Source organism: Globicephala melas, chromosome 3 (assembly GCF_963455315.2).
Source record: "Globicephala melas chromosome 3, mGloMel1.2, whole genome shotgun sequence".
NCBI lineage: Eukaryota > Metazoa > Chordata > Mammalia > Artiodactyla > Delphinidae > Globicephala > Globicephala melas.
In genome coordinates, this window is record NC_083316.1 from 117,368,445 (window position 1) to 117,395,475 (window position 27,031).

At 41.6% G+C, this 27,031-nt stretch overlaps 1 protein-coding gene and 2 pseudogenes across 1 annotated transcript; 1 reads left to right on the forward strand and 2 right to left on the reverse strand.

Annotated features, from left to right (window-relative positions):
- The first annotated feature begins 1,219 nt into the window (after positions 1–1,219).
- Positions 1,220–5,949, forward strand: LOC132597099 (protocadherin beta-2-like; annotated as a pseudogene).
- A 7,110-nt stretch (positions 5,950–13,059) lies between these two features.
- LOC132597015 (mitochondrial ornithine transporter 2-like) lies at positions 13,060–13,965 on the reverse strand (annotated as a pseudogene).
- A 4,716-nt stretch (positions 13,966–18,681) lies between these two features.
- LOC132597100 (transcription initiation factor TFIID subunit 7-like) lies at positions 18,682–21,012 on the reverse strand. Its single transcript, XM_060296318.1, has one exon. The coding sequence runs from the start codon at positions 20,260–20,262 to the stop codon at positions 19,213–19,215; it is 1,050 nt and encodes a 349-aa protein (XP_060152301.1). The 5' UTR covers positions 20,263–21,012; the 3' UTR covers positions 18,682–19,212.
- Positions 21,013–27,031: the final 6,019 nt, after the last annotated feature.

Consider the following 27,031-nt stretch of genomic DNA (forward strand, 5'->3'; position numbering starts at 1 on the left):
TGTGCATTATAAACATCCACTGCAAGAAAATTACCAGGCAACTTCATGGCTACATGGCAAACATTCAGGCAATTTACATAGGAAATAGTTTCAGAAATACCTTTCTTCATGTAAAAGATGTTGGAAATAGTTTCAGAAATACCTTTCTTCATGTAAAAGATGTTGGATGACAATTCCATAAAATTGGTGATGTTGACACTTACCTGCTCATCCTACAAGTACTTCCAGAAGAAGACTTCACCTCTTTAAGGATTATCTCAGAACTCTGGAATAAAAAGAAAATGCCTTGGTCCTTCCTTCCAGAATTTTCTTTCCATTGAATGTAAAAAAAAAAAAAAATTCCCATATTCTGCCAACCTAATGCAAGACAGAGAGACGGGAGATACATCTCTTTAACATCACCTTATCTCCAATTAAATTAGGTTACTTGAAGCTAAAAACAAGATAGTATATGGAGACAGCTATCACCCTTGGCATTCTTGCTTTTTGGGCTCTGGGTAAAAAGTAGAGGAAACACCCCCTTTCTGAATAATGCTATAGTTATTGTTTTATTGCTCTATCTTCAGTAGTGTTTTCTTTTCTTCTGAAGCATAGCTAATTGTTAATTTATAGTCACAAGTACCAATGCCTTAGCTATTTTTATCTTTTGTTTACCTATAAGACAACTGATCTGGACATTTCAAAAAATTCAATATCAATAAAATACAGGGGACTGTTCTAGAATAAACAGATGTAACACCAATACAATCATGAAACTTGGTTTAAAAACATTTTCTAAGACATTCCTTATGTCAAGTGGTTAAGAAAATAAGTGCATTTGTAAAAGGAAGTCAAGAGTGAATATGAATTCTTATTTAAGTTGAAGAAAACTGGGGGAGGATAATGGAAGGATAATTTTAAAAAGTTATTAGGGACTGGATTTTAGTTAATATGGAACTATTGTTACTTCGGTACATTGAGAGACACTACTTGAAAATATTCCATTTAGATTGCCATCAGTCTGAAAGAAAGGATTGGGATGTTTTGGTAAAAGTAAACACTCGGAAAGGACGCAGGGTGGCGCTGCAGCATTAGAAGTAGAAGGAAGAAAGCTACCAGTCTGCGCTCCTCTAGCCAGATGCTCTGCTAAAGAAGCAAGCAGGAAAAGGAGGCTTTCTAAGGCAGTTGCTCCGGGAAATCAGGGCCATAGGCATCTCCACTTATCCCAGTGTCTGAGTGATACTGGGAGATAGATCAGCGACAACGTGAATCCGAGCTGGGTCAAGTTTGCTGGGAGACGAGAGTGCGATGGAGGCAGGAGAGAGGAAGAAAATGCTTTCTGAAACAAAGGCAAGTCTTGATATTCTTTGTTTGGCTGGGCATAGCTCAGGCTGGCTCTGAGCCTAGGCGTTATTCAGTGGCCGAGGAGATGGACAGTGGCTCCTTTGTGGCCAATCTGTTGAAAGACTTGGGGTTGGAGGTAGATGATCTAGCTGCTCGGGCCCCCCGGGTCGTTTCCAAAGGGAAAAAAATGCGTTTGCATTTTGATAGGCAGACCGGGGATTTGTTGTTAAATGAGAAACTGGACCGGGAGGAGCTGTGTGGCCCTACCGAGCCCTGTGTACTACCTTTCCAGATGTTACTGGAAAATCCCTTGAAGTTTTTCCAGGCTGAGCTACGGATTAGGGACATAAATGATCATTCTCCAGTTTTCCTAGACAAAGAAATAATATTGAAAATTTCAGAAAGTATCACTCCTGGAACTACTTTCCTAATAGAGCGTGCCCAGGACTTAGATGTAGGAAGCAACAGTCTCCAAAGTTACACAGTCAGCCCCAATTCCCACTTCCATCTTAAATTACAAGACAGTTCCGACGGCACAATATTACCACGGCTGGTGCTGGACAAAGCACTGGATAGAGAGGAACAGCCTGAGATCAGATTAACCGTCACAGCGCTGGATGGCGGGATTCCACCCAGGTCTGGGACCACCCTAATCCACATTGAAGTCTTAGACATCAATGATAATGCCCCCGAGTTTGCAAAGCTGCACTATGAGGCGCATGTCCTAGAAAACAGCCCCATTGGATCCCATGTTGCCACTGTCTCTGCCAGAGATTTAGATATTGGAACCTATGGAGAAATATCTTATGTACTTTCCCAAGCATCTGAGGATATTCGGAAGACATTTTGGAATAAATGCAAAATCGGGAGAACTCCTTTTAACACAGGAACTGGATTTTGAATCTATTCAGACTTATACATTAAATATTCAGGCGACAGATGGTGGGGGCCTTTCTGGCAGTTGTGTGGTGTTTGTCCAAGTGATGGATTTGAATGACAACCCGCTGGAACTGACCATGTCAACGCTTATCACTGAGATCCCAGAAACCTTGCAGGAGACTGTAATTGCTGTATTCAGCGTTTCAGATCCTGACTCTGGAGACAATGGAAGGATGGTTTGCTCCATCCAAGATGATGTTCCCTTCATTCTTAAACACTCTGTTGAGAATTTTTACAGTTTAGTCACAAACGCAGCCCTGGACCGAGAAACAAGATCCGAATATAACATCACCATCACCGTCACAGATATGGGGACACCGAGACTGAAAACCCAGCACAACATAACCGTGCTGGTGTCCGACGTGAACGACAACGCCCCCGCCTTCACCCAGACCTCCTACACCCTGTCCGTCCGCGAGAACAACAGCCCCGCCCTGCACATCGGCAGCGTCCGCGCCACAGAGACGCGGGCGCCAACACCCAGGTCACCTACTCGCTGCTGCCGCCCCTCGACGCGCACGTGCCCCTGGCCTCCCTGGTGTCCATCAACCCGGACAACGGCCACCTGTTCGCCCTGAGGTCCCTGGACTACGAGGCCCTGCGGGCGTTCGAGTTCCGCGTGGGCGCCGCCGACAGCGGCTCGCCCGCGCTCAGCAGCCAGGTGCTGGTGCGCGTGCTCGTGGCGGACGACAACGACAACGCGCCCTTCGTGCTGTACCCGCTGCAGAACACCTCGGCGCCCTGCACCGAGCTGGTGCCCAGGGCGGCCGAGGCGGGTTACCTGGTGACCAAGGTGGTGGCGGTGGACGGCGACTCTGGCCAGAACGCCTGGCTGTCGTACCAACTGCTCAAGGCTACGGAGCCCGGGCTGTTCGGCGTGTGGGCGCACAACGGCGAGGTGCGCACGGCCCGGCTGCTGAGCGAGCGCGACGCGGCCAAGCACAGGCTGCTGGTGCTGGTCAAGGACAACGGCGAGCCTCCGCTCTCGGCCAGCGTCACGCTGCACGTGCTGCTGGTGGACGGCTTCTCGCGGCCCTACCTGCCGGCCCCGGAAGCGGAAGCGGCGGACGCGGTCCCGAACGCCCCGCTCACCGTCTACCTGCTGGTCGCCTTGGCGTCGGTGTCGTCGCTCTTCCTCTTCTCGGTGCTGGTGTTCGTCGCGGTGCGGCTGTGCAGGAGGGGCGGGGCTGCCTCGGTGGGTCGCTGCTCGGTGCCCGAGGGCCCCTTTCCAGGCCACCTGGTGGACGTCAGCGGCACGGAGACCCTGTCCCAGAGCTACCAGTACGAGGTGTGTCTGACGGGAGGCTCCGGGTTCAATGAGTTGAACGTCTTGAAGCCGATTCTCCCTAGTGGTCTGGTTCAAGACACTGGGCAGGACTAGTGCAAAAAGGCAATTGCAAGAATAGCGTAGGTTTCATTAACAGAAGAATCAGAAAGTTGTCTGGCTACGAATGCTTTCTTTTAAGTCAAGGCTCTTGAGTTGATATAGTATTTTCTTTATATCTTGATTTTACTTTCTGTCTAGTTAACCCTGCATGTTCTTTTTTGATCTACTTCCTACCTTTTCAATCCAGTATTAATGCCTCTTTCTTTTTCTAATAGGTGAGTAAAAATAAATGCATTATCTTTTAATGATGATTTCAAATAGGGTTATTTAAGGTAGTTATTTCAAATTCTCTATGCAAAGCAATGTAGAGAGAGTTCTGAACCACCAATATTAATAATTTACCCTATTGAATATAGTCAGGTAATATTCTTTATAATACTCCTAAAGCAGCTTTGTCTGTGGTTAATGAAGTGGATAACTAAAAATGTTTTAATATGTACCATTTTAAGGTGTATCATCCTGTAGGGGCTTAGTACTCAAATACAACTTACACATATAATTCATTTTCTGTTTTGACATTTGCAATTAATATTTCAACACTGTATATGCTTATATTGGCTAAAAATGGACAAAAAATGTAGGTCAGATTACTCCTAGATTTGCCTAAAGTGTATTTATGATGGATGACTGAGAAAAAAAATTAAAGATAGGCATTTTGAACAACTGATCGTGCTTTTTCGTTTGGCATGAAAAGATTATTTAATAAGCATCTGGTGGAATGACAATTTGTTTTTTAACTTCTGAGATGTAAGTATTATCAACCTGAGGGCCATTTTAAAAAAATTTCAAGAAAGTACATGTATATATGTTCTCTAAATGCTTTATAGCAAAAGTGGTGTCCCATCCAATCCTACTTTAAAAAAATTAATATCTACTTGGCATTTATATGGTGATATATGAAGGAAATATTTTCTCTGTTTCCTCTCTTAGTTCCCTCCTTCAGATTTCAACCTGACATGACTTAGGATTATGTATTGTACTTTGGGATAAACACTGCCCAACCACATCAGCATTCTACCTCCTATAGAGTAATTAAAAGAAGATTAGAAGAATGGGAAGTTCTAAAGGGGAGAGAGCGATATCACTGTGAAAGTCTAAATTAACTACAACTAAGAATAAACTCTTGAAGCAACCAAACATCAATTTTTATGTCTATTTTGAATGAAATAGAAAAAAACCTTATTTTAAAGTACAAAATATTTAGTCTCCAATTATCAAATCTGATTAGGAAAAAATAAAATTTCTCCTCATAGGCATTTTCTCATCCAGAGGCATAGAACTTTCCAGAAATTGAATACTCATGACTAGAAGAAAGAGAACTGAAGTTTCTCAAATTTTTGAAAATTCTCAAAAGAGAAAAAGAATGTTGTTAACTAGATGTTAACTAGACTTATGTCATCATTTGCAATATGCACAAATATCAAATCATTGTCACACCTGAAGCCAATATAGTGTTACATGTCAATTACAGCTCAAAAATTTAAAATGCCTAATGACTGTTAAAAAAAAAATTTAATACTGACATGTCTTCAATCACACATAAAGTTATAATCATATTAAAATGGTGTTATTTTAGGTATGAGAGTGAAATACACGAATCCTTACTAATCAGGGGAAAGACAGTATTTCCTTTCACTCATTAAGTACTTTATAGAGATATTGAATCTGAATCTTTGGTCAGATTTCTTTTTCTTCTTTTCATACTTAGCTGAATTTTCATGAAGATCAGAGAAAAGGCAAAGAATTCTGATCAAGACTTCTCTGTATTTGGCTGGCTAAGTTGCAGCTCATGTGAGAACCAGGGAAGTTTTCAACTACAGAAAATATGGAGGCCAGTTCTTTTTTGGCCAATATGGTATATGATTTTGGACTCAAATTGGAGGCACTATATAACCGGGGAGTTATTTAGACCCAGACATAAGAAGACAGATACGTAATAATATCTTAGTTGATAGATGCACTGAATTCACATATTGTTGAGAAGTGATCAGAGTTTCGTAAAACCAGAAAAGATCATATGGACTAAATTTGAAGATAGGAAAAAATTATACCTTACTCTTGGTTCAAAGTTGCTTTTATTTCTTGGCTATTGGAAACCTTTTACCCTTTTATTTGAAGACAACTTTCAGAAACTTCTTTACCTGGATATTTTATTAAGTACATGACAGAGAGGGCACTATATGTATAGTACTAAGTATCTTTGCCACTTTTTGGAACTCCCCCAACCGAAAGTCCAGAACTAGGTAAAAATGATGACTTTCTACATTCATAATAATTTCCCAGTAGTTTTTCTTTTAAAGGATGGACAAATTCATTACTGTGGACATATATTTCCAGATTGATCTCTTACTAATATTCTAATCTAGTTTTTAATACTGAAAGGCAAAGAGATGAAAATGAACTTTAAACTTTTATGTAGAGTTGTTAAAAGACTAAACTATATTCAAATATCACTCATTAAAACTAGTGAACTAACTTACCACACTTTTAATAAATCTTCCTTAATCCTTGAATATGGCTTCCTTGCAAATGGGGACTTTAAAAAATGACAGTTTTTAAACATATATTCCACTACTATATTTTGCTTTTTAGAGTAGATTGTTACATGTTTTAAAGCTGGCAACTTATTAGGCATAATTCAGTTATTTGTATGTCTAATCCTCATGTTCTTAGCCAATAGTTTGGTTGGTCATAGATTTTAAAATGTAAACTAGGGACTTCCCTGTTGGTGCAGCGGTTAAGAATCCGCCTGCCAATGCAGGGGACACGGGTTCGAGCCCTAGTCTGAGAAGATCCCACATGCTGCGGAGCAACTAAGCTCGTGAACCACAACTACTGAGCCTGCGCTCTAGAGCCCACAAGCCACAGCTACTGAAGTCCACGCGCCTAGAGCCCATGCTCTGCAACAAGAGAAGCCACTTCAATGAGAAGCCCCCGCACCGCAACGAAGAGTAGACCCCGCTCGCCGCAACTAGCAAAAGCCCGTGCACAGCAACGAAGACCCAACGCAGCAAAAAAATAAATAAATTTATATAAAAAAATAACATGTAAACTAATTTTCCTTCTCCCTCTTTTGGTATTGAAGACTGTTGATGAACAGTCTATCAGTCTAGTTCTCATTCTTTTATCTGTAAACTTCTTTTCTCTAAGATGTTTTCTTTATTCTTGATGTTCTGATATTTGCTAGGTCCAAACCTGAGATTCACCCAATATACTGAATTTTTTTAAGTTAACTATAGTTTTTGGTGGGCTTTTTTCCCCCAAAATTTCCATTTGGCAGGTTTTCACAACAATTTGTTCTTTTTTTTTTTTTTTAAACAATTGCCATTTCCTTCTTTTTTGTTGGAGGAAATTAAATATCTTTTACTTTTAAGTTCTTTCCATGTTGTTCCAATCTCTGTTGCTTCTGTAAACATCTTTTATTTGTTGAGTCTGTTTTTCACACTGTTAGTCTTGTTAGTTGGTGATATTTTAGTGAGAACTCATGTTCTATTGGAGGTTTCCCTCATACCATTACTGGTTTTGGTAGTCTTGCAAAGGGAGGAAGGAGTCTCAAAGTGGTTACAGCCTCAGGCTCTACAAATCGAAGCCTTAATTAAGAAGCTTAGCTCAACTTTGCCACACACAAGTAGAAGTTCTGGACCAACACCTAATGATGTGTTTGAGCTGGGCCCCAGTCTCCCTTGGGTGGCACTGCTCTGCATTTGCTCTATGAAGCAAAATCTTAGGGACTGTCACCCTCTGCTTCTTGGCTGTCATGATGTCTGATAAGGCTATAGACATGAGAGCTAATGAAGACATCATTTACTTTTCAATCTTTAGAGTAAACAAGCTGATTTAATCTTAGAATAAAGCTGATTTTGAGGAAAATGAGTTGTAACTGAAGTAATTGATACATGAGAATTACCTACAGGGAAAAAACATGGTCTTGATTCATATGCATGACAGTGCTGCATATGGTGGTCCTGGATGACACACCCAACTTGCTGGATGACAAAGAAAACCCACTGCTAAGCAATCCTATATTGTGTACTGAGTTGGTACCAGGTAGAACAAGCTGGTATCCTGGATGGTGATGAGCTAGAACTCATGACTATTTTATCAAAGATTCAAAGCCTCAAAGTACTTAATGTTTAGCACATGGACCCACAACCTGGAAGTATAGAGCACTGAAGCATATCTAGGCTCCTAAGAGACAGACACAGCCAGGCACAAACATGTGCTGTTATTAAAAACAACTAGAAGCCACCTTCTATTTGGCATAATCATGCTATACCTGGTCTAGGACCTATCCCAGCCCTACCTTCTGTTCCTTGAACCACCCACAGAAGTTTACTCAAGCCAACACATGCTCTATCCTCTTGATCACTAATTTGATTTAGCCATCTTCCTCTTCCAATTCTCTCTGCTCCTATTCAATGATACTCAGATGTGGAGGATGAACAAGGAGCCTTCAGTGGAGAGCTGCTCATAAGGCCACCTTCTGAGCATTCTGGGGATGTCAACATCACTAAGACTAAGTTCCAGAACTACTAATATGAGAGGTTTCTGATTGGAATATCAGAGACAAATGGGTTCAGATTGTTTTTTTTTTTTTGGTACACGGGCCTCTCACTGTTGTGGCCTCTCCCGCTGCGGAGCACAGGCTCCAGACGCACAGGCTTTTTCTTCCAAGTTCAACAACTTGGGGACATTTTCTTGTTTAATTCAAGAAAATGATCAAGTTTGATACTCCACTGCCAGATATGGTCCTTCTGAGATATTACATATACTTAACTGCTGTAGCTTGGTATTAGTATCCCATGAAAGCTGGAACAGAGAATGAATTTCTAGCTACAGTATCACTATAGCATTGCAAGATGCATACCATCTGGTCCTGACAGTAGACCAAAGGGTATAATAAGATTTTTCAAAGTTGAGGGATACCAGGGAGTTCCCTGGCAGTCCAGTGGTAGGACTCAGTGCTTTCACTGCCATGGCCTGGGTTCAATCCCTGGTCGGGAACTAAGATCCTGCAAGTTTTGCACCATGGCCAAAAAAAAAAAAAAAAAAAAATTGAGGGATAGCAGAGAAAACTCTAATTTTAAAAGATACATGCAAGTTCACAGTAGCACTATTTATAATAGGCAAGACATGGAAGCAAGCTAAATGTCCAACAACAGATGAATAAAGAAGATGTGGCATATATATATATATATATATATATACACACATACACACACACACACAATGGAATATTATGCAGCCATAAAAAGAATGAAATAATGCCTTTTGCAGCAACATGGATGGACTTAGAGTTTACCATATTAAGTGAAGTAAGTCAGACAGAAAAAGACAAATATATGATATCACTTATTTGTGGAATCTAAAAAGATGATACAAATGAACTTATTTACAAAACAGAAATAGAGTCAAAGACTTATGCCTACCAAAGGGGAGTGGGGGAGGGAGGGATAAATTAGGAGTTTGGGATTAACACATACACACTACTATATATAAAATTGGTAAACAACAAGGACCTACTCTTTAGCACAGGGAACTATACTCAATATCTTGTAATAACCTATAATGGAAAAGAATCTGAAAAAGTATATATATATATATATATATACACACACACACACACATACACACACATGTATAACTGAATCACTTTGCTGTACTCTGGAAACTAACAACATTGTAAATTAACTATACTTCAATAAAAATAATTTTTAAGGGCTTCCCTGGTGGCGCAGTGTTTGGGAGTCCGCCTGCCGATGCAGGGGACGCGGGTTCGTTCTCCAGTCCGGGAAGATCCCACATGCCGCGGAGTGGCTGGGCCCGTGAGCCATGGCCGCTGAGCCTGCGCGTCGGGAGACTGTGCTCCGCAACGGGAGAGGCCACAACAGTGAAAGGCCCGCATACCGCAAAAAAAAATAAATAAATAATAATAATAATAATAATTTTAAAAAAATTGACGGATAAATTATACCATATGGAAATAAAGTTTAAAATAAGGCTAGGCATCAGAAATATGGATTTGACCAACTTAAATCTTAGAAATAAATACCATCTCACCTCAAAATAAATAAATAGTAACCTGTGAGGTGATGGACATTAACTAACCTTATTGTAATAATCATTTCATAATAAACACATATATAAATCATAACACTGTACACCCTAAACATGCACAATGTTATTTGTCAATTATATCTCAATAAAGCTGGGGAAGAAAAAAGAAAGAAATACCATGAAACTAATTTAAAGACTACAAAGAAACCACAATATAAAAACAAAAACACAGTTAAGGAAAAGATTTTACACACACACATCATTGATTTTACATACACACACACACACAATTTGGATTCTATTTTTTTGTTCTAAATTGTATTCTAGAATATTGCTCTTCTGACTGAAAACAAACATCTAGACCATCTAGACCCTGAGAACAGAAACCAGACCATTAATATCTGAATACCCAGAGCTCAATACAGTATACTGTAAATGGTGTGAATTCAATAAATATTTTTATTTAGGTAAATAGTTTAATGATAGAACACTCAAATTTCTTTAAACACAATATTTCAAGTTACTATAGTTTTGTCTGAGTACAGATCTGAAGTGGTACAAATTGTATCTAAATATTGAACCATGAATTAAGCAAAAAGGGTGGAAAACAATTCTTCTGACTTAGGTTTCAATTCCTTACTCCCACTCTTGCTTGCCTCAAATGATTTCTATTGAAGATATTTAGGTAAACCTTTAATGGACAACATGTGAAAAGGTCCGTTGACTATAGGGCTAATTGAGACAAGCTCATGGGTACTGAGCAGGGGGCCTTCGGACTTTGAAAGGTCCACTTCCTGCAGAAGCCATTCCTGTTCTCTTTTCTGCTTTAATCCAGACCTGCTTGAATGAAGCCCCATTAAGTAGCTACTGACCACTTACGTACGCAATATATAACTTAAATGTATAAATAACTTAGAAGTAAAGTAGAAAAATGGTTTTCTTTTAAAGAAAAAGCAAATGGAAGACCAGCCACCGCTCTGGAGCACACCAGGCATGACACTGAGCATCCCCTCCCCAAATGTCTGCCCCAGCCCCCATTTGTCAACATCCATCACCCTGACCCTCTTGCCTCTGGCAATATGGCTAGACTTACCTCAGAGGTTTCACAGATAGAAAAAATCTGAAGGAAACTGGGGATTCCATACCAGGTGTACATTCCACCAGCAGTGATTGACACACATGCCACGTGCGATCATTGACACTGGGAGCCTGCCTCTTTTCAGCTTTACAGGCTGCTTAAGAACACTTCTTATTGAGAGAGACTCTGCTGGTCTTGGATCATCATGGAATGATGAGGCTTACTTTAGTAAGAATGACCCTCTTACATTATAGGGCCAAAGAACACATGCACAAGAGTGTGGGGATCAGACGAACTATGTTTTTCTGTTTTTGGTTTTTGTCAGTGCCTATATACATACATATGGTACAGTTTAATAAAGTTGCTTTTCTTATGTTTCATTGCTTTGTAAAATCACATCATATATACAGTCATCAATAAAACTCACAGATGGCCAGTACGAAATTTAGAAGTTTCCAACACTGTAAAAAAATGACAAGGAGTTATCAGCCCTCAGGTAAACTTCAGGATGGGTCAGCCCTAACATTAATCACTGTGTACTGCAAGCACTAAGTTCTGTCTAGTTCTATTTGAGAGGAGAGGACTTCATCCACTGGTAACGTCACCTGATCACCATCAGGGCACAAAAAGTTCTCATGGCTTTGGCACTCTCTGTTCCCTGGAAGGGTTTCTGACTGGTGGAGGCAGAGAGGACAGTGAACGATCCAAAAGGAATCAACAACCCCTAAATGGGCCAATAGTACATCCTGGAATCCTACCCAGGCCAGGACCCGAGACTGGAAGCCAAGAACTGTTGTCAACTACATGGGTCTTCATCCAAGCACAGAAGCACAGCCCCATCCCTCACCCCTTCCTCAGTCTAAAGTAGAGCAGAGGGGAAGCTCTTTGGGAGAAGAGAGGAAGGAAATTTGGTACAGACAAAGGCCAGGCTACTTCCCAGAGGCCTAATGCTCTAGGCCACACCTAACTAAGAGTGTGGAATATGATCCCACTTTGAAGATGAATAGCACTATTTTAAGAGTAGAACATCTTGGGAAAATCCAGGGTGCCTACTCTGAAACTTTAACTCGAGGCTGTGGAAGACACATCAGTATGCAGGTATATTCTCCTCTTAAGAATCTAAGATGACAGAGACCACCCTCGTGGTCCAGTGACTAAGGCTCCACGCTCCCAGTGCAGGGAGCCCAGGTTGGATCCCTGCGCAGGGAACTAGATCCCGCATGCCACGACTAAAAACATTCTGCATGCTGCAACTAAAGATCCTGCATGCCGCAACTAAGACCCGGTGCAGCCAAATAAATATTAAACAAAAAATCTAGATGAGAAAAAGTATGAAATCTTGCCATTTGCGACAACATGGCGGGACCTTGACGGTATTATGCTAAGTGAAGTAAGTCAGACAGAGAAAGATAAATACTATAGGATTCCACTCATATCTGGAATATGAAAAACTATAATAAACAAACAAAACCCCTAATAAATGAACAAACCAAAACCAAATAAAACAAACGTCATTACAGACAACAGAGTAGTGGTTATCAGAGCGGGCAGGTAAACGAGGGAGACAAAGTGGATAAAGGGGATCAACTGTATGGTGATAGATGAAAACTAAATTTTTGGTGGTGAGCACATTGTAGGGTATACAAATGTAGAAATATAATGCCATAAATCAAGATTACCTCAATAAAAAATAAATCATTGTAAATGAAAAAATGTAGATGGATATTTTCGTTTTCAAGCACCAAAAACTTTTTAAAAACTTTAATTGGCTAATATAGTGCACATGTTAAGCAGACTTTTAAAGAGACCCTACATCTTGAGTGGGTTAAGTAATCATTTATAACCACCCTGAAACATGTTTAACTCGGTTTTTCTAGTGACATGAGATTAAACATGGAAACCAAACTGTGTTTCACTCACAACATATAAGCAAACAAACTGCATGCACATGTGTAGATTTATGCAAAAGCCCGGTGATACAACTATGTTTAGCTTTTCAGATTAGGTACATACGGCCACCCACTCGCCCTGTATTATCTCACCAAACACAAGAGCAGCAACTTTTCTATTTCAATACAATTATGGGCAGAAATTATATGATATAAAATAGAGGTTCTTCCATAAAGGTTAAGATTTAGCATATAAGCAGGGAAGACAAAAGCAAAGTTCCCATGAAGTCAAAAATAATACCACACTGGTCCAGTGCTCCATGAAACTCTGAGTTAAATTATAGTCCTCAAAGGCGTGTACTTGGATCCAGATTCACCAAGACACTTCAGTATGCTTCAAACTGGCTCATCATCATCTTCCTGCTGTATTCATAAGCCAAAAATAGTGCCGCATTGGCAGGGAACGCTCGAATCAAAGTAGCTTTCAGACCAGAATATAAAGCTGCTACTCGTCCTTTTTCACAACACTTAAAAGAGTTGTGATAAATCCTGCCTGTTTTCCAAACATGGAAAGAACCTGAATTCTGGATTTGATACAATCCACTGGGTATATGACAAGCCAAAGGCAAATTCCAGCAATTCCACCGCTTAACATCAAGGGGACAGGGCCTAGTTCATCTTTTGATCCATCCGAGGCAAAAAACGATCGGCTCAGTTCATAGCCACCGAAGAAGAAGAAATAGCCTGGTACTACTTGAAACAGAGTGCTCGTGAGTCCGTGGTAGAAGCCCAAGGGGCCATCCTTTCTAAGGATACTCTTCACGACGGACCAAACTGTATTATGGCTTTTTGCTATCCTCCCTGACATCTCCAGTTCGTGCATGGTCTGCAGCCGGCACTTCACCAGCTCAGTGGGGCACAGGGCCAGCGCGGCAAACGCAGAGGCGACGGAACCAGCGGCCGCAGTCTGCAGATCATTCAGCTTCGCCCGCTTGTCCAATCCAACCACTTCCCTCACGAACTGTTGGCAGAAGCCGTAGCACAAGAAGAGGACTGAGTTCTCGGCGACGTAGGCCATCAGCGCGGGGGCCGGCCCCTTTGTAGAAGCCCCGCAAGCCCACCTGGGAGTACGTCTTCAGGCCACAGTCGACGAGGCCCTTGTACAGGCCAGGGAACGTCTGCATCTTCACTTGCATTGTGTCGAAGGGCTGCCCGGTCAGGACGCATGCTGTGCCCCCAAGGGCCCCCGCGGTGAGGTCGATGGCGGCTTGGATGGCAGGATTGGATTTCATGTTCGCCCACTCTTCTGCTGGTCTCCGAGGAAGGGAACTCTCTGGAGCTTAGGAGGCCGTCCCGTGTCCAGCCGCCTGCTCTTGGCTCTGTCTCCGGCGCGGGAGAAGCCGCTTAACCCCAGACTAGGCCGCGGGCCGCCCTCCCCACGCACTGAAATAACCCCCGGCCCGCGGGCCCCCGCGCGCCTCTCCTGGCGCCCTGCGGCCGCCGCGTCTGGGCCCTAAACCCGTCAGCCGCCCTCCCGCTCGCTCCGCGCCGCCCGGCGGTCCCAGCGCCCGCGTGCCCCGGGGCCGACTAGAGAAACACTTCTAATGAATCTCAATACAGCAGTAGAAAGCTGTCCGATAAATTCCTGCGATTACGGCCAGAAACTCCAGGCGCTGCTGCGGCGGAGGAAGACTTGCCTTCCTGTTCGGCCAGAGACCCCCATCTCCCGGCAAAACAAAATGGGAGGTGCTTGATCGCGCCTGGGGTCAAAGAGTCAATCTACAGAGACAAAGGTTTAAAATAGGGAAAACGAACAAACACTTTGCGGGGTTTACCTGACAATCGGTGGCTCCTTCGGATCAGAAAACCCTTAATCGTCTCCGGAGAGGAATGGCGGCTCCACAAAGGTGCCGGCCGCCGCGCCTCTCCAGGTGTAGCTCTTTGCCCGCCGGGGGCTACGCCGGGGGAGGCCTGAGGCGGGCAGATCCCCTGTGTCGTGGTAACATCGCCGAGGATCCTGGCCTGAAGCCCTGTGAGCTGGTGGGACGCACACCCTCGTTATTTCTAGAGGTTAAGTCAAGGCCGTGTACAATCGCATTGGAAAACATCTATATACAGCTGAAAAACTTGATATAAAAGACCTGTGTGGCTCCAGCGCTCTGTGCGTGCTAAGTCTCGGGGTTCTTGCTGAGGAGCCATGCAGCTTTATGCAGCAGCAGTTCTGGATATAACTGACTACAGGCCTAGTAGGCAAGATGCAGTTTGGGGCATCAGTGAGGGTACCGCTGTCAGGACACACTTTTCCTCCCATATGCTTATAATCCCAGCGTTGGAACGAATTCTCTTAAAGTTTACATTTTAAGCCCTAGGCGGTATTTTACTTTGGGGGTAAAAACAAAATGGTGGAGGGGGCAGAAAGTATGCTAAAAGGATTCTTTCATTTAGAAAGCTTTCCTTGTCTGATTCTTTGGGTATCAGTTAATATTTAAAAGTGAGGCACCTAAAAGCAGATTGTGCGTGGATACTGTTTGTCAACAGGTAGACTTCATTGTAGTAAGTAGTGACTTGGCCTTTTCTTTGGAGAGTGCCCAAATGTATCTGGATTTCTTTTCTCTGGTACCATATGGTTTCTTCAGAGAATAATCTTCCAGTCTTGACTGTGTGTGTGTGTCTGTGTGTGTTTGCGGGGGAGGGGGGGTGCGGGTGGTGTTTACTTTGGGTACTGATTTAATGACACCAAGTGGGAGAAGAGGGTTGACATCCTGCAGTCAGAAAACAGACTTTCACACAATTCCCTTGTTCAATGCTATGGACCCCCAGCCTCCACCTGTGCCTTCTTTGGTTCAATTTACCCAGAAAATAAACTTTCTGTCTGTGGCATGGGGAAGGAAAAGTCATCTGGCTTGAGTGAGATAGGGCTCCTGGACATCCAACAGCTCTGAGCACAGATCTTATTATCTTATTTTTTTTGTCTGTGCCACATGGCATGCAGGATCTTAGTTCCCAGACCAGGGATGGAATCTGTGCCCCCTGTGGTGGAAGCCCAGAGTCTTAACCACTGGACTGCCAGCGAAGTCCCTGAACACAGCTATTAATGAATCCTGTTTCTAGCCTCACACCTTCTCTCTTCCTTGGAAACTGCCTGCAAAAACTGAGCCTCCGTGTCTATATCAAGTGGGTGGGTTTGTTTCTTTGGTATACCTCCTTGCAGACATTTAGCATGTAACTTTCTGTGATCTATGAATTTATCGTTTCTTCATCTGCTTTGGCCTTCTGAAAACATTGACATCTCTCATCCACTGTTGTCTCATCTCCTATTTTCCTTGCCCTTGGCGGTTACTATATTAGCAGGCTATCTGACAGAGAAAAGAGATTCATGAGAACAATGTGCCATTTTAAACTACAAAAAAATTTTTTAATTTTTAAAATTTTTAAAATTTTGTATCACATTTGATGGTTTTTAAAAATTAATTTTATTTATTTTTGGCTGCATTGGGTCTGTGTTGCTGTGCTCAGGCTTTCTCTAGTTGCCGCGAGCGGGGGCTACTCTTTGTTGCGGTGCACAGGCTTCTCATTGCGCTGGCTTCTGTTGTTGCAGAGCATGGGCTCTAGATGCACGGGCTTCAGTAGTTGTGGCATGCAGCCTCAGTAGTTGTGGCTCACGGGCTCTAGAGAACAGGCTCAGTAGTTGTGGCACATGGGCTTAGGTGCTCCACAGCATGTGGTATCTTCCCGGACTGGGCTCAAACCTGTGTCCCCTGCATTGGCAGGTGGATTAACCACTGCACCACCAGGGAAGTCCCTCACATTTGAGGGTTTTTAAAAACTGTTTTGGTTTTTTAAAACTGTCCATTAATTACCTATGGTTCATTGTTTGTTTTTTAGAAGCACATACAGTTTTTACAAACACAAGAGATGCTGGATACTACAATAAATCATCAACTGCTTTTGCATTAAATTCATATATGTTTATGTTCTGGAGAAACCAAGTTAGTAATCAGCGCCAGGCATCATGAGGGCATTAATAGGGAAATCGTCTGTAATTTCATTGAATTATCAGACATAGTTGTGCAATAATACACAGATCTCAAGTTCCATGAAATATATTTAAACAGCTGGACTTGGAACACATGTACTCCCACGCATACATGGAAAACAATGGCAAAGGAACTTCCAAATTCTCAGTGAAGATGCACACCCACATCACATGTTCCCTAGCAATCAGATGGAGTAGCCAGATAGGATTACCAGAGAAAGTAAGGTTTGAGCTGAGGGCTGAGTAACAAAAAGCTAGCCATGAGACTATCTGGAGACTGTTCCAGGAAAAGGGAAATATAAGTGTAATATAAGTAAAGCTCTGTAGTGTGAAAGAGCTGGGCGTTTGAAATATAGAAAGAAGGCCAATATACCTGCTGTGTGGTGAGCTGTCTTCCTAGTCTGTGTTTTCACACAATTCTTACCAGGTAATAAAAGTTTAAGCAGAGTTGAAGACAGTCCTTCAGAGGCATGATTGGTCACAATTTGTCCAAATTTTTTGTCTCAAACATTTGATCTACAAATTCAAAACGTCAGGCTTTATGACATTTAGATGTGAACATAAAGATCCCATTTCCCTAATCTATAGAAATAATGCAAAACAGAGACCACACTGACATGCTTATTGCAGCATTCTGTGTAATAGCAAATTTAAAATGGAACAACCTAAGTGACCGGCAATAGGGGAGTGAATAAAATTAAGAATTTGTAAAATTTCTGCATTGCTTAAAATTTTCAGTGAGTTTTTTCTTATACTATTTTAAAACACTAATTAAAAAAGTTCAACTTCCATTCATGAACTCAGAAATATTGAAAACCGTAGCCCACCTATACATCACACTCATCAGGCAAGGGAGCTATGAGAAAAGTGAGTCTTTTTTGGTAACTCTGGATTTACATGAAGGGAAATGGATCCCAACCTTCTTAAGTTTTTCTCTTTTGAAGTTTACATAACAGATAATTACTCTTCATTATGGAGGTTTTAATATTTATGCAAGACCAAGCCGTAAATGAATCAAATAAAAACCAAAGCTACAGTAGTAAACTGACTCAGTTTGCTTATGCTGCGGATGTATTTGAAGCAAACTTTGTTTCTGCTGTAATTTATAAACTTTTAGAATGATTCTTTAATTTGAAATCAGTCAACCCCATTTAAAGCAGCTGTTTCTTTATACACTTTTCTACCATTTCAATCAGGCTTTAAATCAAATTTTTGATCCCTGTACGTTCAGACCCTAGTAAATAGGCAATAATAGTTTGCTTTTATTCTAGGAATTGTTCTAAGTCCTTATATGTATCAACTCAATAGCCAACAACTCAAGGGCCCCCAGGTAGGTAATATTATCACCTCCATTTTAGAGATGAAGAAACTGAAACCAACAGATTAATTTACTTGCCCAAGATCAATCTCAACTAGGTCACTGAAATAGGATACAAACACAGGCACCACATCTCCTGAACTTGTGATTTTAATCTCTACTCTTCTTTAGTAAGTTTACAGTGACTAACAAGGCAAAGTACGTAATGTCGGTGCATTTACAGCCTAGTGAGGACATGGGCAACAGGTAACTTAGACTTTGGTGTGATAGATGCATAATAATATTTATCCCAATAGACTATTATAGAGAAAGAGTAGTAATTAAACTCCTTGAAAAAAATGTAAATAAGCTCAGGATTGAAAATAGTGAGAGAATGTGGTGAGATCAGGCTGAAAGAAAAGAATTTAGGATAGTTTAGGAACGTTCTTTATCTCCTGACCTCCAAATGGAGCAGGTGGATTGGAAACATAATGCAAAGATGACATTTCCCCATTTCTTTGCCTCTGCTGTTCCTCTTTTTCTTAAATTCTAACACAACTGCTTCTTTTCCTACAAAACAGAATCCAATTGGTCAGCCCCTTAAACCCCATAAAGAAACCACTTCAGAAGAGGATCTGATACCCACTACCCCTAAAAGAGCAAGACACATTATAAGGTGAAAATTACTTGCTTTTATTTATTGTGAAAACAACTTTATGAAATGATTTGCAATGCAAAACGTGGAAAACTGCTTTGAATAACTGGGACAATAGCTACAGCATGGGAAAACATATGTAAACAAACTTCACTGCCACCAAACTAGACTCTACTAATTTATCTCAGATGGCATCACAGAGTAGCAATGGCAGCTTCCGGTAAACGGAGAAACAGCAGCAAAGTCCTGCAGTGAAGCTGTGATTAATTACTAAACTCAACTGTTCACCCCACTAATCCTACAACTTCCCTACATTTATCTGTCTATACATTCCCACTTACTACAGGACAAACACCCACCAAAGTGGTTCCAAAAGACAAATGAGATAGAAATTCACAGTTACATTTGTCTGCAAGACAAATCCAATAGAAGGCAGTGGAGGAAATTGGGAACTACTACAAAGTTTTACTATCTAGTCCAGGTGATGAAAACAAAGTTTTTCTTTCAAGGCTGACCACTGTCAGGAATGAAATTAAGTATCAAAACTCTGCTCACTTCTCTAGGAGTGATTCTAGCTCTTCTTGCAAAGAGCTGAGCTGCTCCTTTTCTCGGTCTTCCTTTTGTTTCAGTTCATCCAGCACAGCCTGAAATCTGTTCTTGAGAGCCAGGTTTTCCACTTTCAGGATGAGATCCTCCTGTCGCTTTGCCCTGTCCTGGGTCTCTTGGAGCTTGCCTTTCATGTTATCAATCTGTTTCTGAATTCCCATAACCAGCTGATTAGTTCCCTCGTCTTCTTGGTGGTGTTCATCTGACTCATTTAGCTTGTCCTGTAGCTGCCTTTCCAGATCTTCCTCAGTGTCAATGATGTTTATGTCTTCTTCATCTTGATGCTGTGTCTCATCTTCATCTTCACTGCTGCTGCTAAGGTCATTGAATATCTCCCGAAGCTCATCATGTTCTAATGAGTCACGGCCCTGCCTGTGGCCAGACATGCCTGGGGAAGAGATATCAAGGCCTTGGTTTTCTGCTTCTTTTGTTTCATCTTCAGCAATTATTTCCCAACGGGTACTGACAGCTTCGGCATCTGTGCTCAGCAACCGCTTTACTTCTTTTTCCACATCTGGAGACTCAATATACTTCTTCTTTGCTGTCTTACGGAACCTTCTCTTTCTGACATTTTTTAGAGGCAGAGTAATTCCATGGTTCCATACAAACTTTTTCTCTTTGTCCTTATCCTTTTTCTTGCTTGCTTTGGGATCAGCAGTGGCAACTGGTTCCTCAACAGGAGGATAGAGATCACCGTCAACTGTGGCGACAAGCATCTGAGAGACATCAGCTGTCTTGTAAAAGGTTTTTTTATCAATGGTTTTCAAACTTTCCATAACACATGGCAGATCTACCAATTTTGACGCCAATGGGACCCGGTCCACGCTGACAATTCCATGACGCCCATCAGGGTGTAACTCAATTGTCAGTCTGTCCTTCAGGTTGACATGACCAGACTGTACCGCCCGCCTCACGGTAGAGGCATACTCCAGAGGTAGGCGTAAGATAAACTGGCTCTCTAGTTCGTGAGGAGCATCATCTTTGCTCTTACTCATCTTTATTTCTTTGTGACTCACTTTTTCTCTAATAACCACTTGTTGCACTGAAAAATTTCAGCTATTTCAACAGAAAGACCACTTCTTTATAAATTCAAGTCTTTAATTACAAACAGTTCTGGATAGAAGAGCAACTAAGCGTCTGTTCTGAATTAAGCCCCAAGTCTTTATAAATATGCTGTAACAATACCAGTCGTTACTGACGCATTGCCTTACGCAGGTCCATTTAAATCTATCAGCTGCGATGCCAAGTTCCAACCTCTAGATGCCGCTGCAGGACAACGCAGGGAAAGCAAATGGCGGCTCCCACGGAATGATGTTCGGCACAGAAAGTAAGGCTCAGCAGATACTCCCAATCCACAAACTCTCCCGGAACAAAGATACGCAAAAAGCGGGGCGTAGTGAGCTCTCTTCGCCTCAGGTACTTACAATCCAGTGACGATTATAAGTCCAGTTTCTCCGGACAGGCGCGAGCGGAAAAGGAAGCCACTCAGAGCAAGGTGGCCGGGAGCCGAGCGTCTCCTTCCGAATTCCTTCGTTCTTCCCGGCACTTGGCAAAGCGATCCGCTGATTATCGGTGAAATGGCTGAGGACGGGCAACGCGAAATCTCGCCAACAACCGCAGCTCCAAACGCCAGATTCTGCAACTCCGCAGCTCAGCGGGACTCCGTCCGTTAACGGCCGACCTAGCCGAGAAAAGACAGCTACGTCACCACACGGGACGGGAAGCTGCTGTGAGTCGCAACACGCCTCGGGCGGAAGTGCGGGCTTCCCAAGCGCGCGCAGGCGCAACGGCCGAATACGCGCTCCGGCGTGTCTTGTTGTCTCGCGAGAACTTGGTCTTAACGGGATGAAGGTTATGTTTCGTAAAGAGGGGTTGGTTTAGTGCTTCCCTATTGGCGCAGCGGTTGGGAGTCCACTTGCCGATGCAGGCGTCGCGGGTTCGTGCCCCGGTCCGCGAGGACCCCGCGTGCCGCGGAGCGGCTGGTCCCGTGAGCCGTGGCCGCTGGGCCTGCGCGTCTGGAGCCTGTGCTCCCCAGCGGGATAGGCCACAACATTGACAGGCCCGCGTACCGAAAAAAAAAAAAAAAAAGCTGTAGGTTCACAAGTATTTAGAGAAAACGGTTATAAAAGAGACATAGATTGTCCCGTCCGCCTCCGCTAAGCTAGGGCTTTTACCGGATCTCTGTGGGGCCGGATACCTCCTAGGCTTCCGCGATTGCCAGAGATAGGGCGTCCATGCGAAAGTGGTTTTTGTTTCTGGAAATATCTGGGCATCTCCACAGGCTATATTCAATCTGGAGCCGTAAAAAAACTCATAACTAACCATACCGTGGATTTTAAAGTACCCAAGTCAGTGGAGTGAGGACGTGAAGCCCACTATAATTCTTAGTCTCTGTTTCTTGATTATGAAGATGACTGTAGGGGGCCCGTGACTCGGTCTGTTTCTGTTTTGAAGACCCCGTGAGGGAACAAGGATGATTCCTCTTTTTTTATTTTAGTTCATTTATTTTTTTATACAGCAAGTTCTTATTAGTCATCCATTTTATACATATTAGTGTATACATGTCAATCCCAATCTCCCAGTTCATCCCCGCCCTCCCCTCCCCTGCCACTTCCCCCCCCTTGGTGTCCATACGTTTGTTGTCTGCATCTGTGTCTCAATTTCTGCCCTGCAAACCGGTTCATCTGTACCATTTTTCTAGGTTCCACGTATATGCGTTAATATACGATATTTGTTTTTCTCTTTCTGACTTCACTCTGAGTCTCTAGATCCATCCACGTCTCTATAGATGACCCAATTTCGTTCCTTTTTATGGCTGAGTAGTGATTCCTCTTTTTAATGTGTTTGACGTAGATATAAATGTAAACAGAGAAGGTCGTGTTCTTCTGGAGGCCCACGTTCATTTAGGACAGTTGGCTGAAAGACGAATAGTCTGATTAAAGTAGAATATAATTGAAGTATTACTTCCTTCTACTCATTTGCCAGTAATTTTTAAATTAGTTTGGAATTTTAAAAAATCCACCTCTACTGTTTGGATAACTTTTCTGCTTGCCTCTTCTTTAGGTGGTCAAGTATTCTTCAACATGTATTTATAGTACTTCAGTCTAACTGTGTAACAGTTTCCACTTATTCCTCTTCATTTCCATTTATTTATTGATAGGATCAATTTGGTAGACTATCGAGGTCATTAAAATTTCAATTTCTATTCTCTAATATATCAACACCTGCATCTAAGTTTTAGAGAATTCACTTAAAATGTGATTAACATTTAGAAAATTCACTTTATTTCTTTATGTACTTATTGTTTCCCTCACCTAAGACTGGAAGCTCCATGATAATCAGGAGTCTAATATCATGTTCATCCGGTCCCAGTGCCTAGTATCAAAACGTGGGAGATAAAAAATATTTGCTAATTGAATGAAACAATTGATTCATCCACAAAGAACATAAATACAATCTAAATCCTATAATAATTTGTCAGAAAATACATTCTGTGTCGCCTTAAAATGAGATAGAGCCACTTTATATATACATTTCCTCTCCAGTCACGGACCGTGCCAATTGTTATGAGGCCAGAAGTTTGCAAATAGCGTGTGTGAATGTGACCCCTTTTGTTTCGTACACTGTGCTACCGTGTGCAATTTAAATGGTTTGGTACCAGTCTGGTTTTTTATGTTAAGTTTGAAGGGAAATTATGCTCTTCTACATAACTGTATTTTAGCTCTTTGTTTTGTAATGTAAAGAAGAACGTTAGCTGATGTATATGTAATTTCCAGGATGATCTATTTCCTCTTTTTGAAGAAGTTTTTCCAATGTGCTTGTCCCTTAATTGTACCTGATTTTACTTACTTCATAGATATGAGTTTAGCATGCTAGCCTTTGCATACTGCTTTACTTAACCCTATAAAATGTGAGGCCATGCTTATACGTGAAAATAATCCAAATATTGCTTTGCATTTTAATTGCCTATGAGTTTTATGATGCTCAAATATCTTTGTCACAGAAAATAACTTGAGATAAATTCTGGGCAATTCAGATTTGCCAATATTATGGTGTAGTTTAGTTATTAAACCTTGAAATGGAAGGTTGTCAGAGTTAATTAAAAGGATCAACTGAAGTGTCCCCTAAAGTATCTACCTCCTTCAATCCTGAAACATATTTTCTGTTTTTGAGTTTAATACATTTTCTGAATGCTATTTTTTGAGGGGTAGTTACACTGATCTTAAAGCTAAGGGCACTGCCACATCACCATTACCTTAATGTCTATTGATAAATCCAGTTGTTGTTCTTGTTGTTTTGACTGGGGAACGGAATTTTATTTATTTATTTTATTTTTGGCTGCATTGGGACTCTGTTGCTGCGCGCGGGCTTTCTCTAGTTGGAGCGAGCTGGGGCTACTCTTCGTTGCATTGCGTGAGGTTCTCATTGCGGTGGCTTCTCTTGTTGCAGAGCACGGGCTCTAGGAGCGCGGGCTTCAGTAGTTGCAGCACGCAGGCTCAGTAGTTGTGGGTCATGGGCTTAGTTGCTTCACGGCATGTGGGATCTTCTCGGACCAGGGCTCGAACCCGTGTCCCCTGCATTGGCAGGCAGATTCTTAACCACTACACTGCCAGGCAAATCCCAGGGAACTGAATTTTTAATTTTGTTTATTTTTTTTAACACCTTTATTGGAGTATAATTGCTTTACAATGGTGTGTTAGTTTCTGCTTTATAACAAAGTGAATCAGCTACACGTATACATATATCCCCATATCTCTTCCCTCTTGCATCTTCCTCCCTCCCACCCTCCCTATCCCACCCCTCTAGGTGGACACAAAGCGCCGAGCTGACCTCCCTGTGCTATGCGGCTGCTTCCCACTAGCTATCTATTTTACATTTGGTAGTGTATATATGTCCATGCCACTCTCTCACTTCGTCCCAGCTTCCCCTTCCCCGTGTCCTCAAGTCCATTCTCTATGTAGCAGCTGGTTTCTTAATGATGGTCTTCTTCCTGGCTTGCAGGCTGCAGCCTCCTCACCATGTACATATACATACACCATGTACATATACATACACCATGTATGTATACATACACCATGTATGTATACATGGTGTAAAGAAGCAGCTATGATATTTCTTCCTCTTCTTATAAAGACACTAATCCCATCATAGTCTCCACCCTCATGACTTTATCTAAACCTAATTAGTGCCCAAAGGCCCCTCGTCCTAACACCATCACAGTGGGGGCTAGGGCTTCAATATATGAACTAGGGTAGGGGGTGGGGCACAAATATTCAGTCCATAACACAGATCAATGCGAAAAGATGAAATGTTCAGTTAAAAATGGTTATCCAAAGAGAAAAAGATTAAATTGGGTCTTAATTCAAATGGTTCTAAGACTCAAATGTCAAAAACAAAAACAAAACCCAAAACAACGTTCAAGCTCTTAGTGGAAAATACAGGTTAATGGATTTTAGACCCTTGGGCTAGAAATAATTTCTTTAAAAAGAAATTATTTCTGACCATAGAATAAAAGATTAATACAGTTGTAATAAAATCAAGAAACTTCATTTATCAATAGACATGTTAAAGATGCGAAAAGGTACAAACCAGGAGAGGATACTCACATATACACACTGACAAAGAATTAATATCAAGGATATATAAAGAACTCCTACAAACCAATATAAATAAAAATAACAATAGAAAAATGGTAAAAGATATGAACAAACATTTCACAGAAGAAACATATAACCAATAGATGCACAAAGAGATGTTCTTTTGCTGTAATTAGAGAAATATAGATCAAAACCAAGATCAGGTAGATTTTTTTGTCTGACAGAAATTTAAAAGCCTGACAATGCCAAGTGTTAGAAAGCATGTGGATACAAGAGATTCAGGCCTATATACTGCAAGTGCATGTAAAAATCAGTACAGCTACTTTGCAAAATAGTTGAATATTAGCTAATAAATATAACGATTACTCCTAGATAAATACTTGCTAGTTCCAGAATTTCTATTCCTAGTTATATACCCAAAAGAAATTCTTGTACATTTCCATCAGGAGGTATATATAAGAATGTTTATATTGACAGTGGGCAACAGGAGCAAAAATCAGGAAACAATCAATATGCCTATCAACTGAATGAATAAGCTATGGCATACTCACAAAATGGAATGTTTTACAGTAATCTAAATAAATGAATTACAGGAACACAAGATGACTGGATTTTAAAAATAAATATTAGAGAAAAAAAAGTACCAAAGTATCACATACAGTATTTTACCCTTACCATAATTTTTAAAACAACTAGAAAAATATATATGTGGGAGTAACATATAATACAAAAAAAAATTCAGAGGAGCAAAGAATGATGCACATAGAATTCCGGATGATAATTACCTTGATCTGCTGGGTCCAGGGAGTGGTAGGAGGGACCATTTGTACGATCAGATGTATATTACTACCAAGGTCCTGGCATTTGTGGGGAGGACTGTGTTCACAAATTCTTATTACTATTTCGATAGATAACTACATATATAGATATACAGCTAAATGATACTGGATAGGTAAGTAAATAAACAACGCAGGTCAGGTATGGACTAATGATGACAGTTTCGCATAATCCAATTCTGTGAACTTGAGGTCCAACCGTATAAAAATAAAACAAAACAGCACATGTGAGAGAATATAAAGCACACAGAATCACCAATGAAGTATTCTTGCCAAAAATGTTTAAGCTCAACCAGGCCTTTAGACCTTCTCTCAAGGACTGAAAGTCCTGAAACCCAGGAAACTTCCTGCCTAGTTCTTCGCACTAACAGACCAGAATCAACCTGGAGGAAAAACCCTTGGATATAGTGCAAGGATCTTACCGACGTGGTTCAGCTTTGACTCCAGATGGAAAAGAAAAGTGGAGAGGCAAGCATAAAAATAGAAGCAGAGAATTAAAAATAAAAAGCAGTGTGTGCTAAAATCCTTAATGCATTACAAAAGACAGTAATGGCTCCGCGGCAGCCTCCAAACGCAGAACCCAAGACTTATCCTGCTGCACGGCCTATAGACACATGAAAAGATGCTCAACATCACTGATTAGTAGATAAATGCAAATCAAAAGTACATTGAGGTACCACCTCACAGCGGTCAGAATGGCCATCATTAAAAAGTCTACAAATAACAAATGCTGGAGAGGGTGTGGAGAAAAGGTAACCCTCTTACACTATAGGGGGGAATATAAATTGTTGCAGCCACTATAAAAAACAGTAGGCAGGTTCCTCAAAAAAGTACAGCTAGAATTACCATATGATCCTGCAATTCCACTCCTGGTCATACATCCAGACAAAACTACCATTCAAAGAGATACATGCACCCCTAGGTTCACAGGAGCACTACCCACGATAGCCAAGACACGGGATCAACCTAAATGTCAGTCAAGAGATGAAGGGATCAAGACGACATGGTGTATATATACATATATAATGGAGTACTACTCAGCCATAAAAAAAGCTGAAATAATGCCATTTGCAGCAACACGGACGGACCAAGAGAGTATCACATTGGCTTGGCCAAAAAGTTCATTCAGGTCTTTCCGTGACATGATACGGAAAACATCTTCCCACTACCACTTCCCAAAACTAAGTGAAGGAAGTCGGAAAGAGAAAGCCAAATACCATATGGTATCACTTACATGTGGAATCTGAAATATGACAAAAAGGAACTCATCTGCACAGACTCAGAGACAAAGAACAGACCAGGGGTTGCCAAGGGGCAGAAGGGCAGGGAAC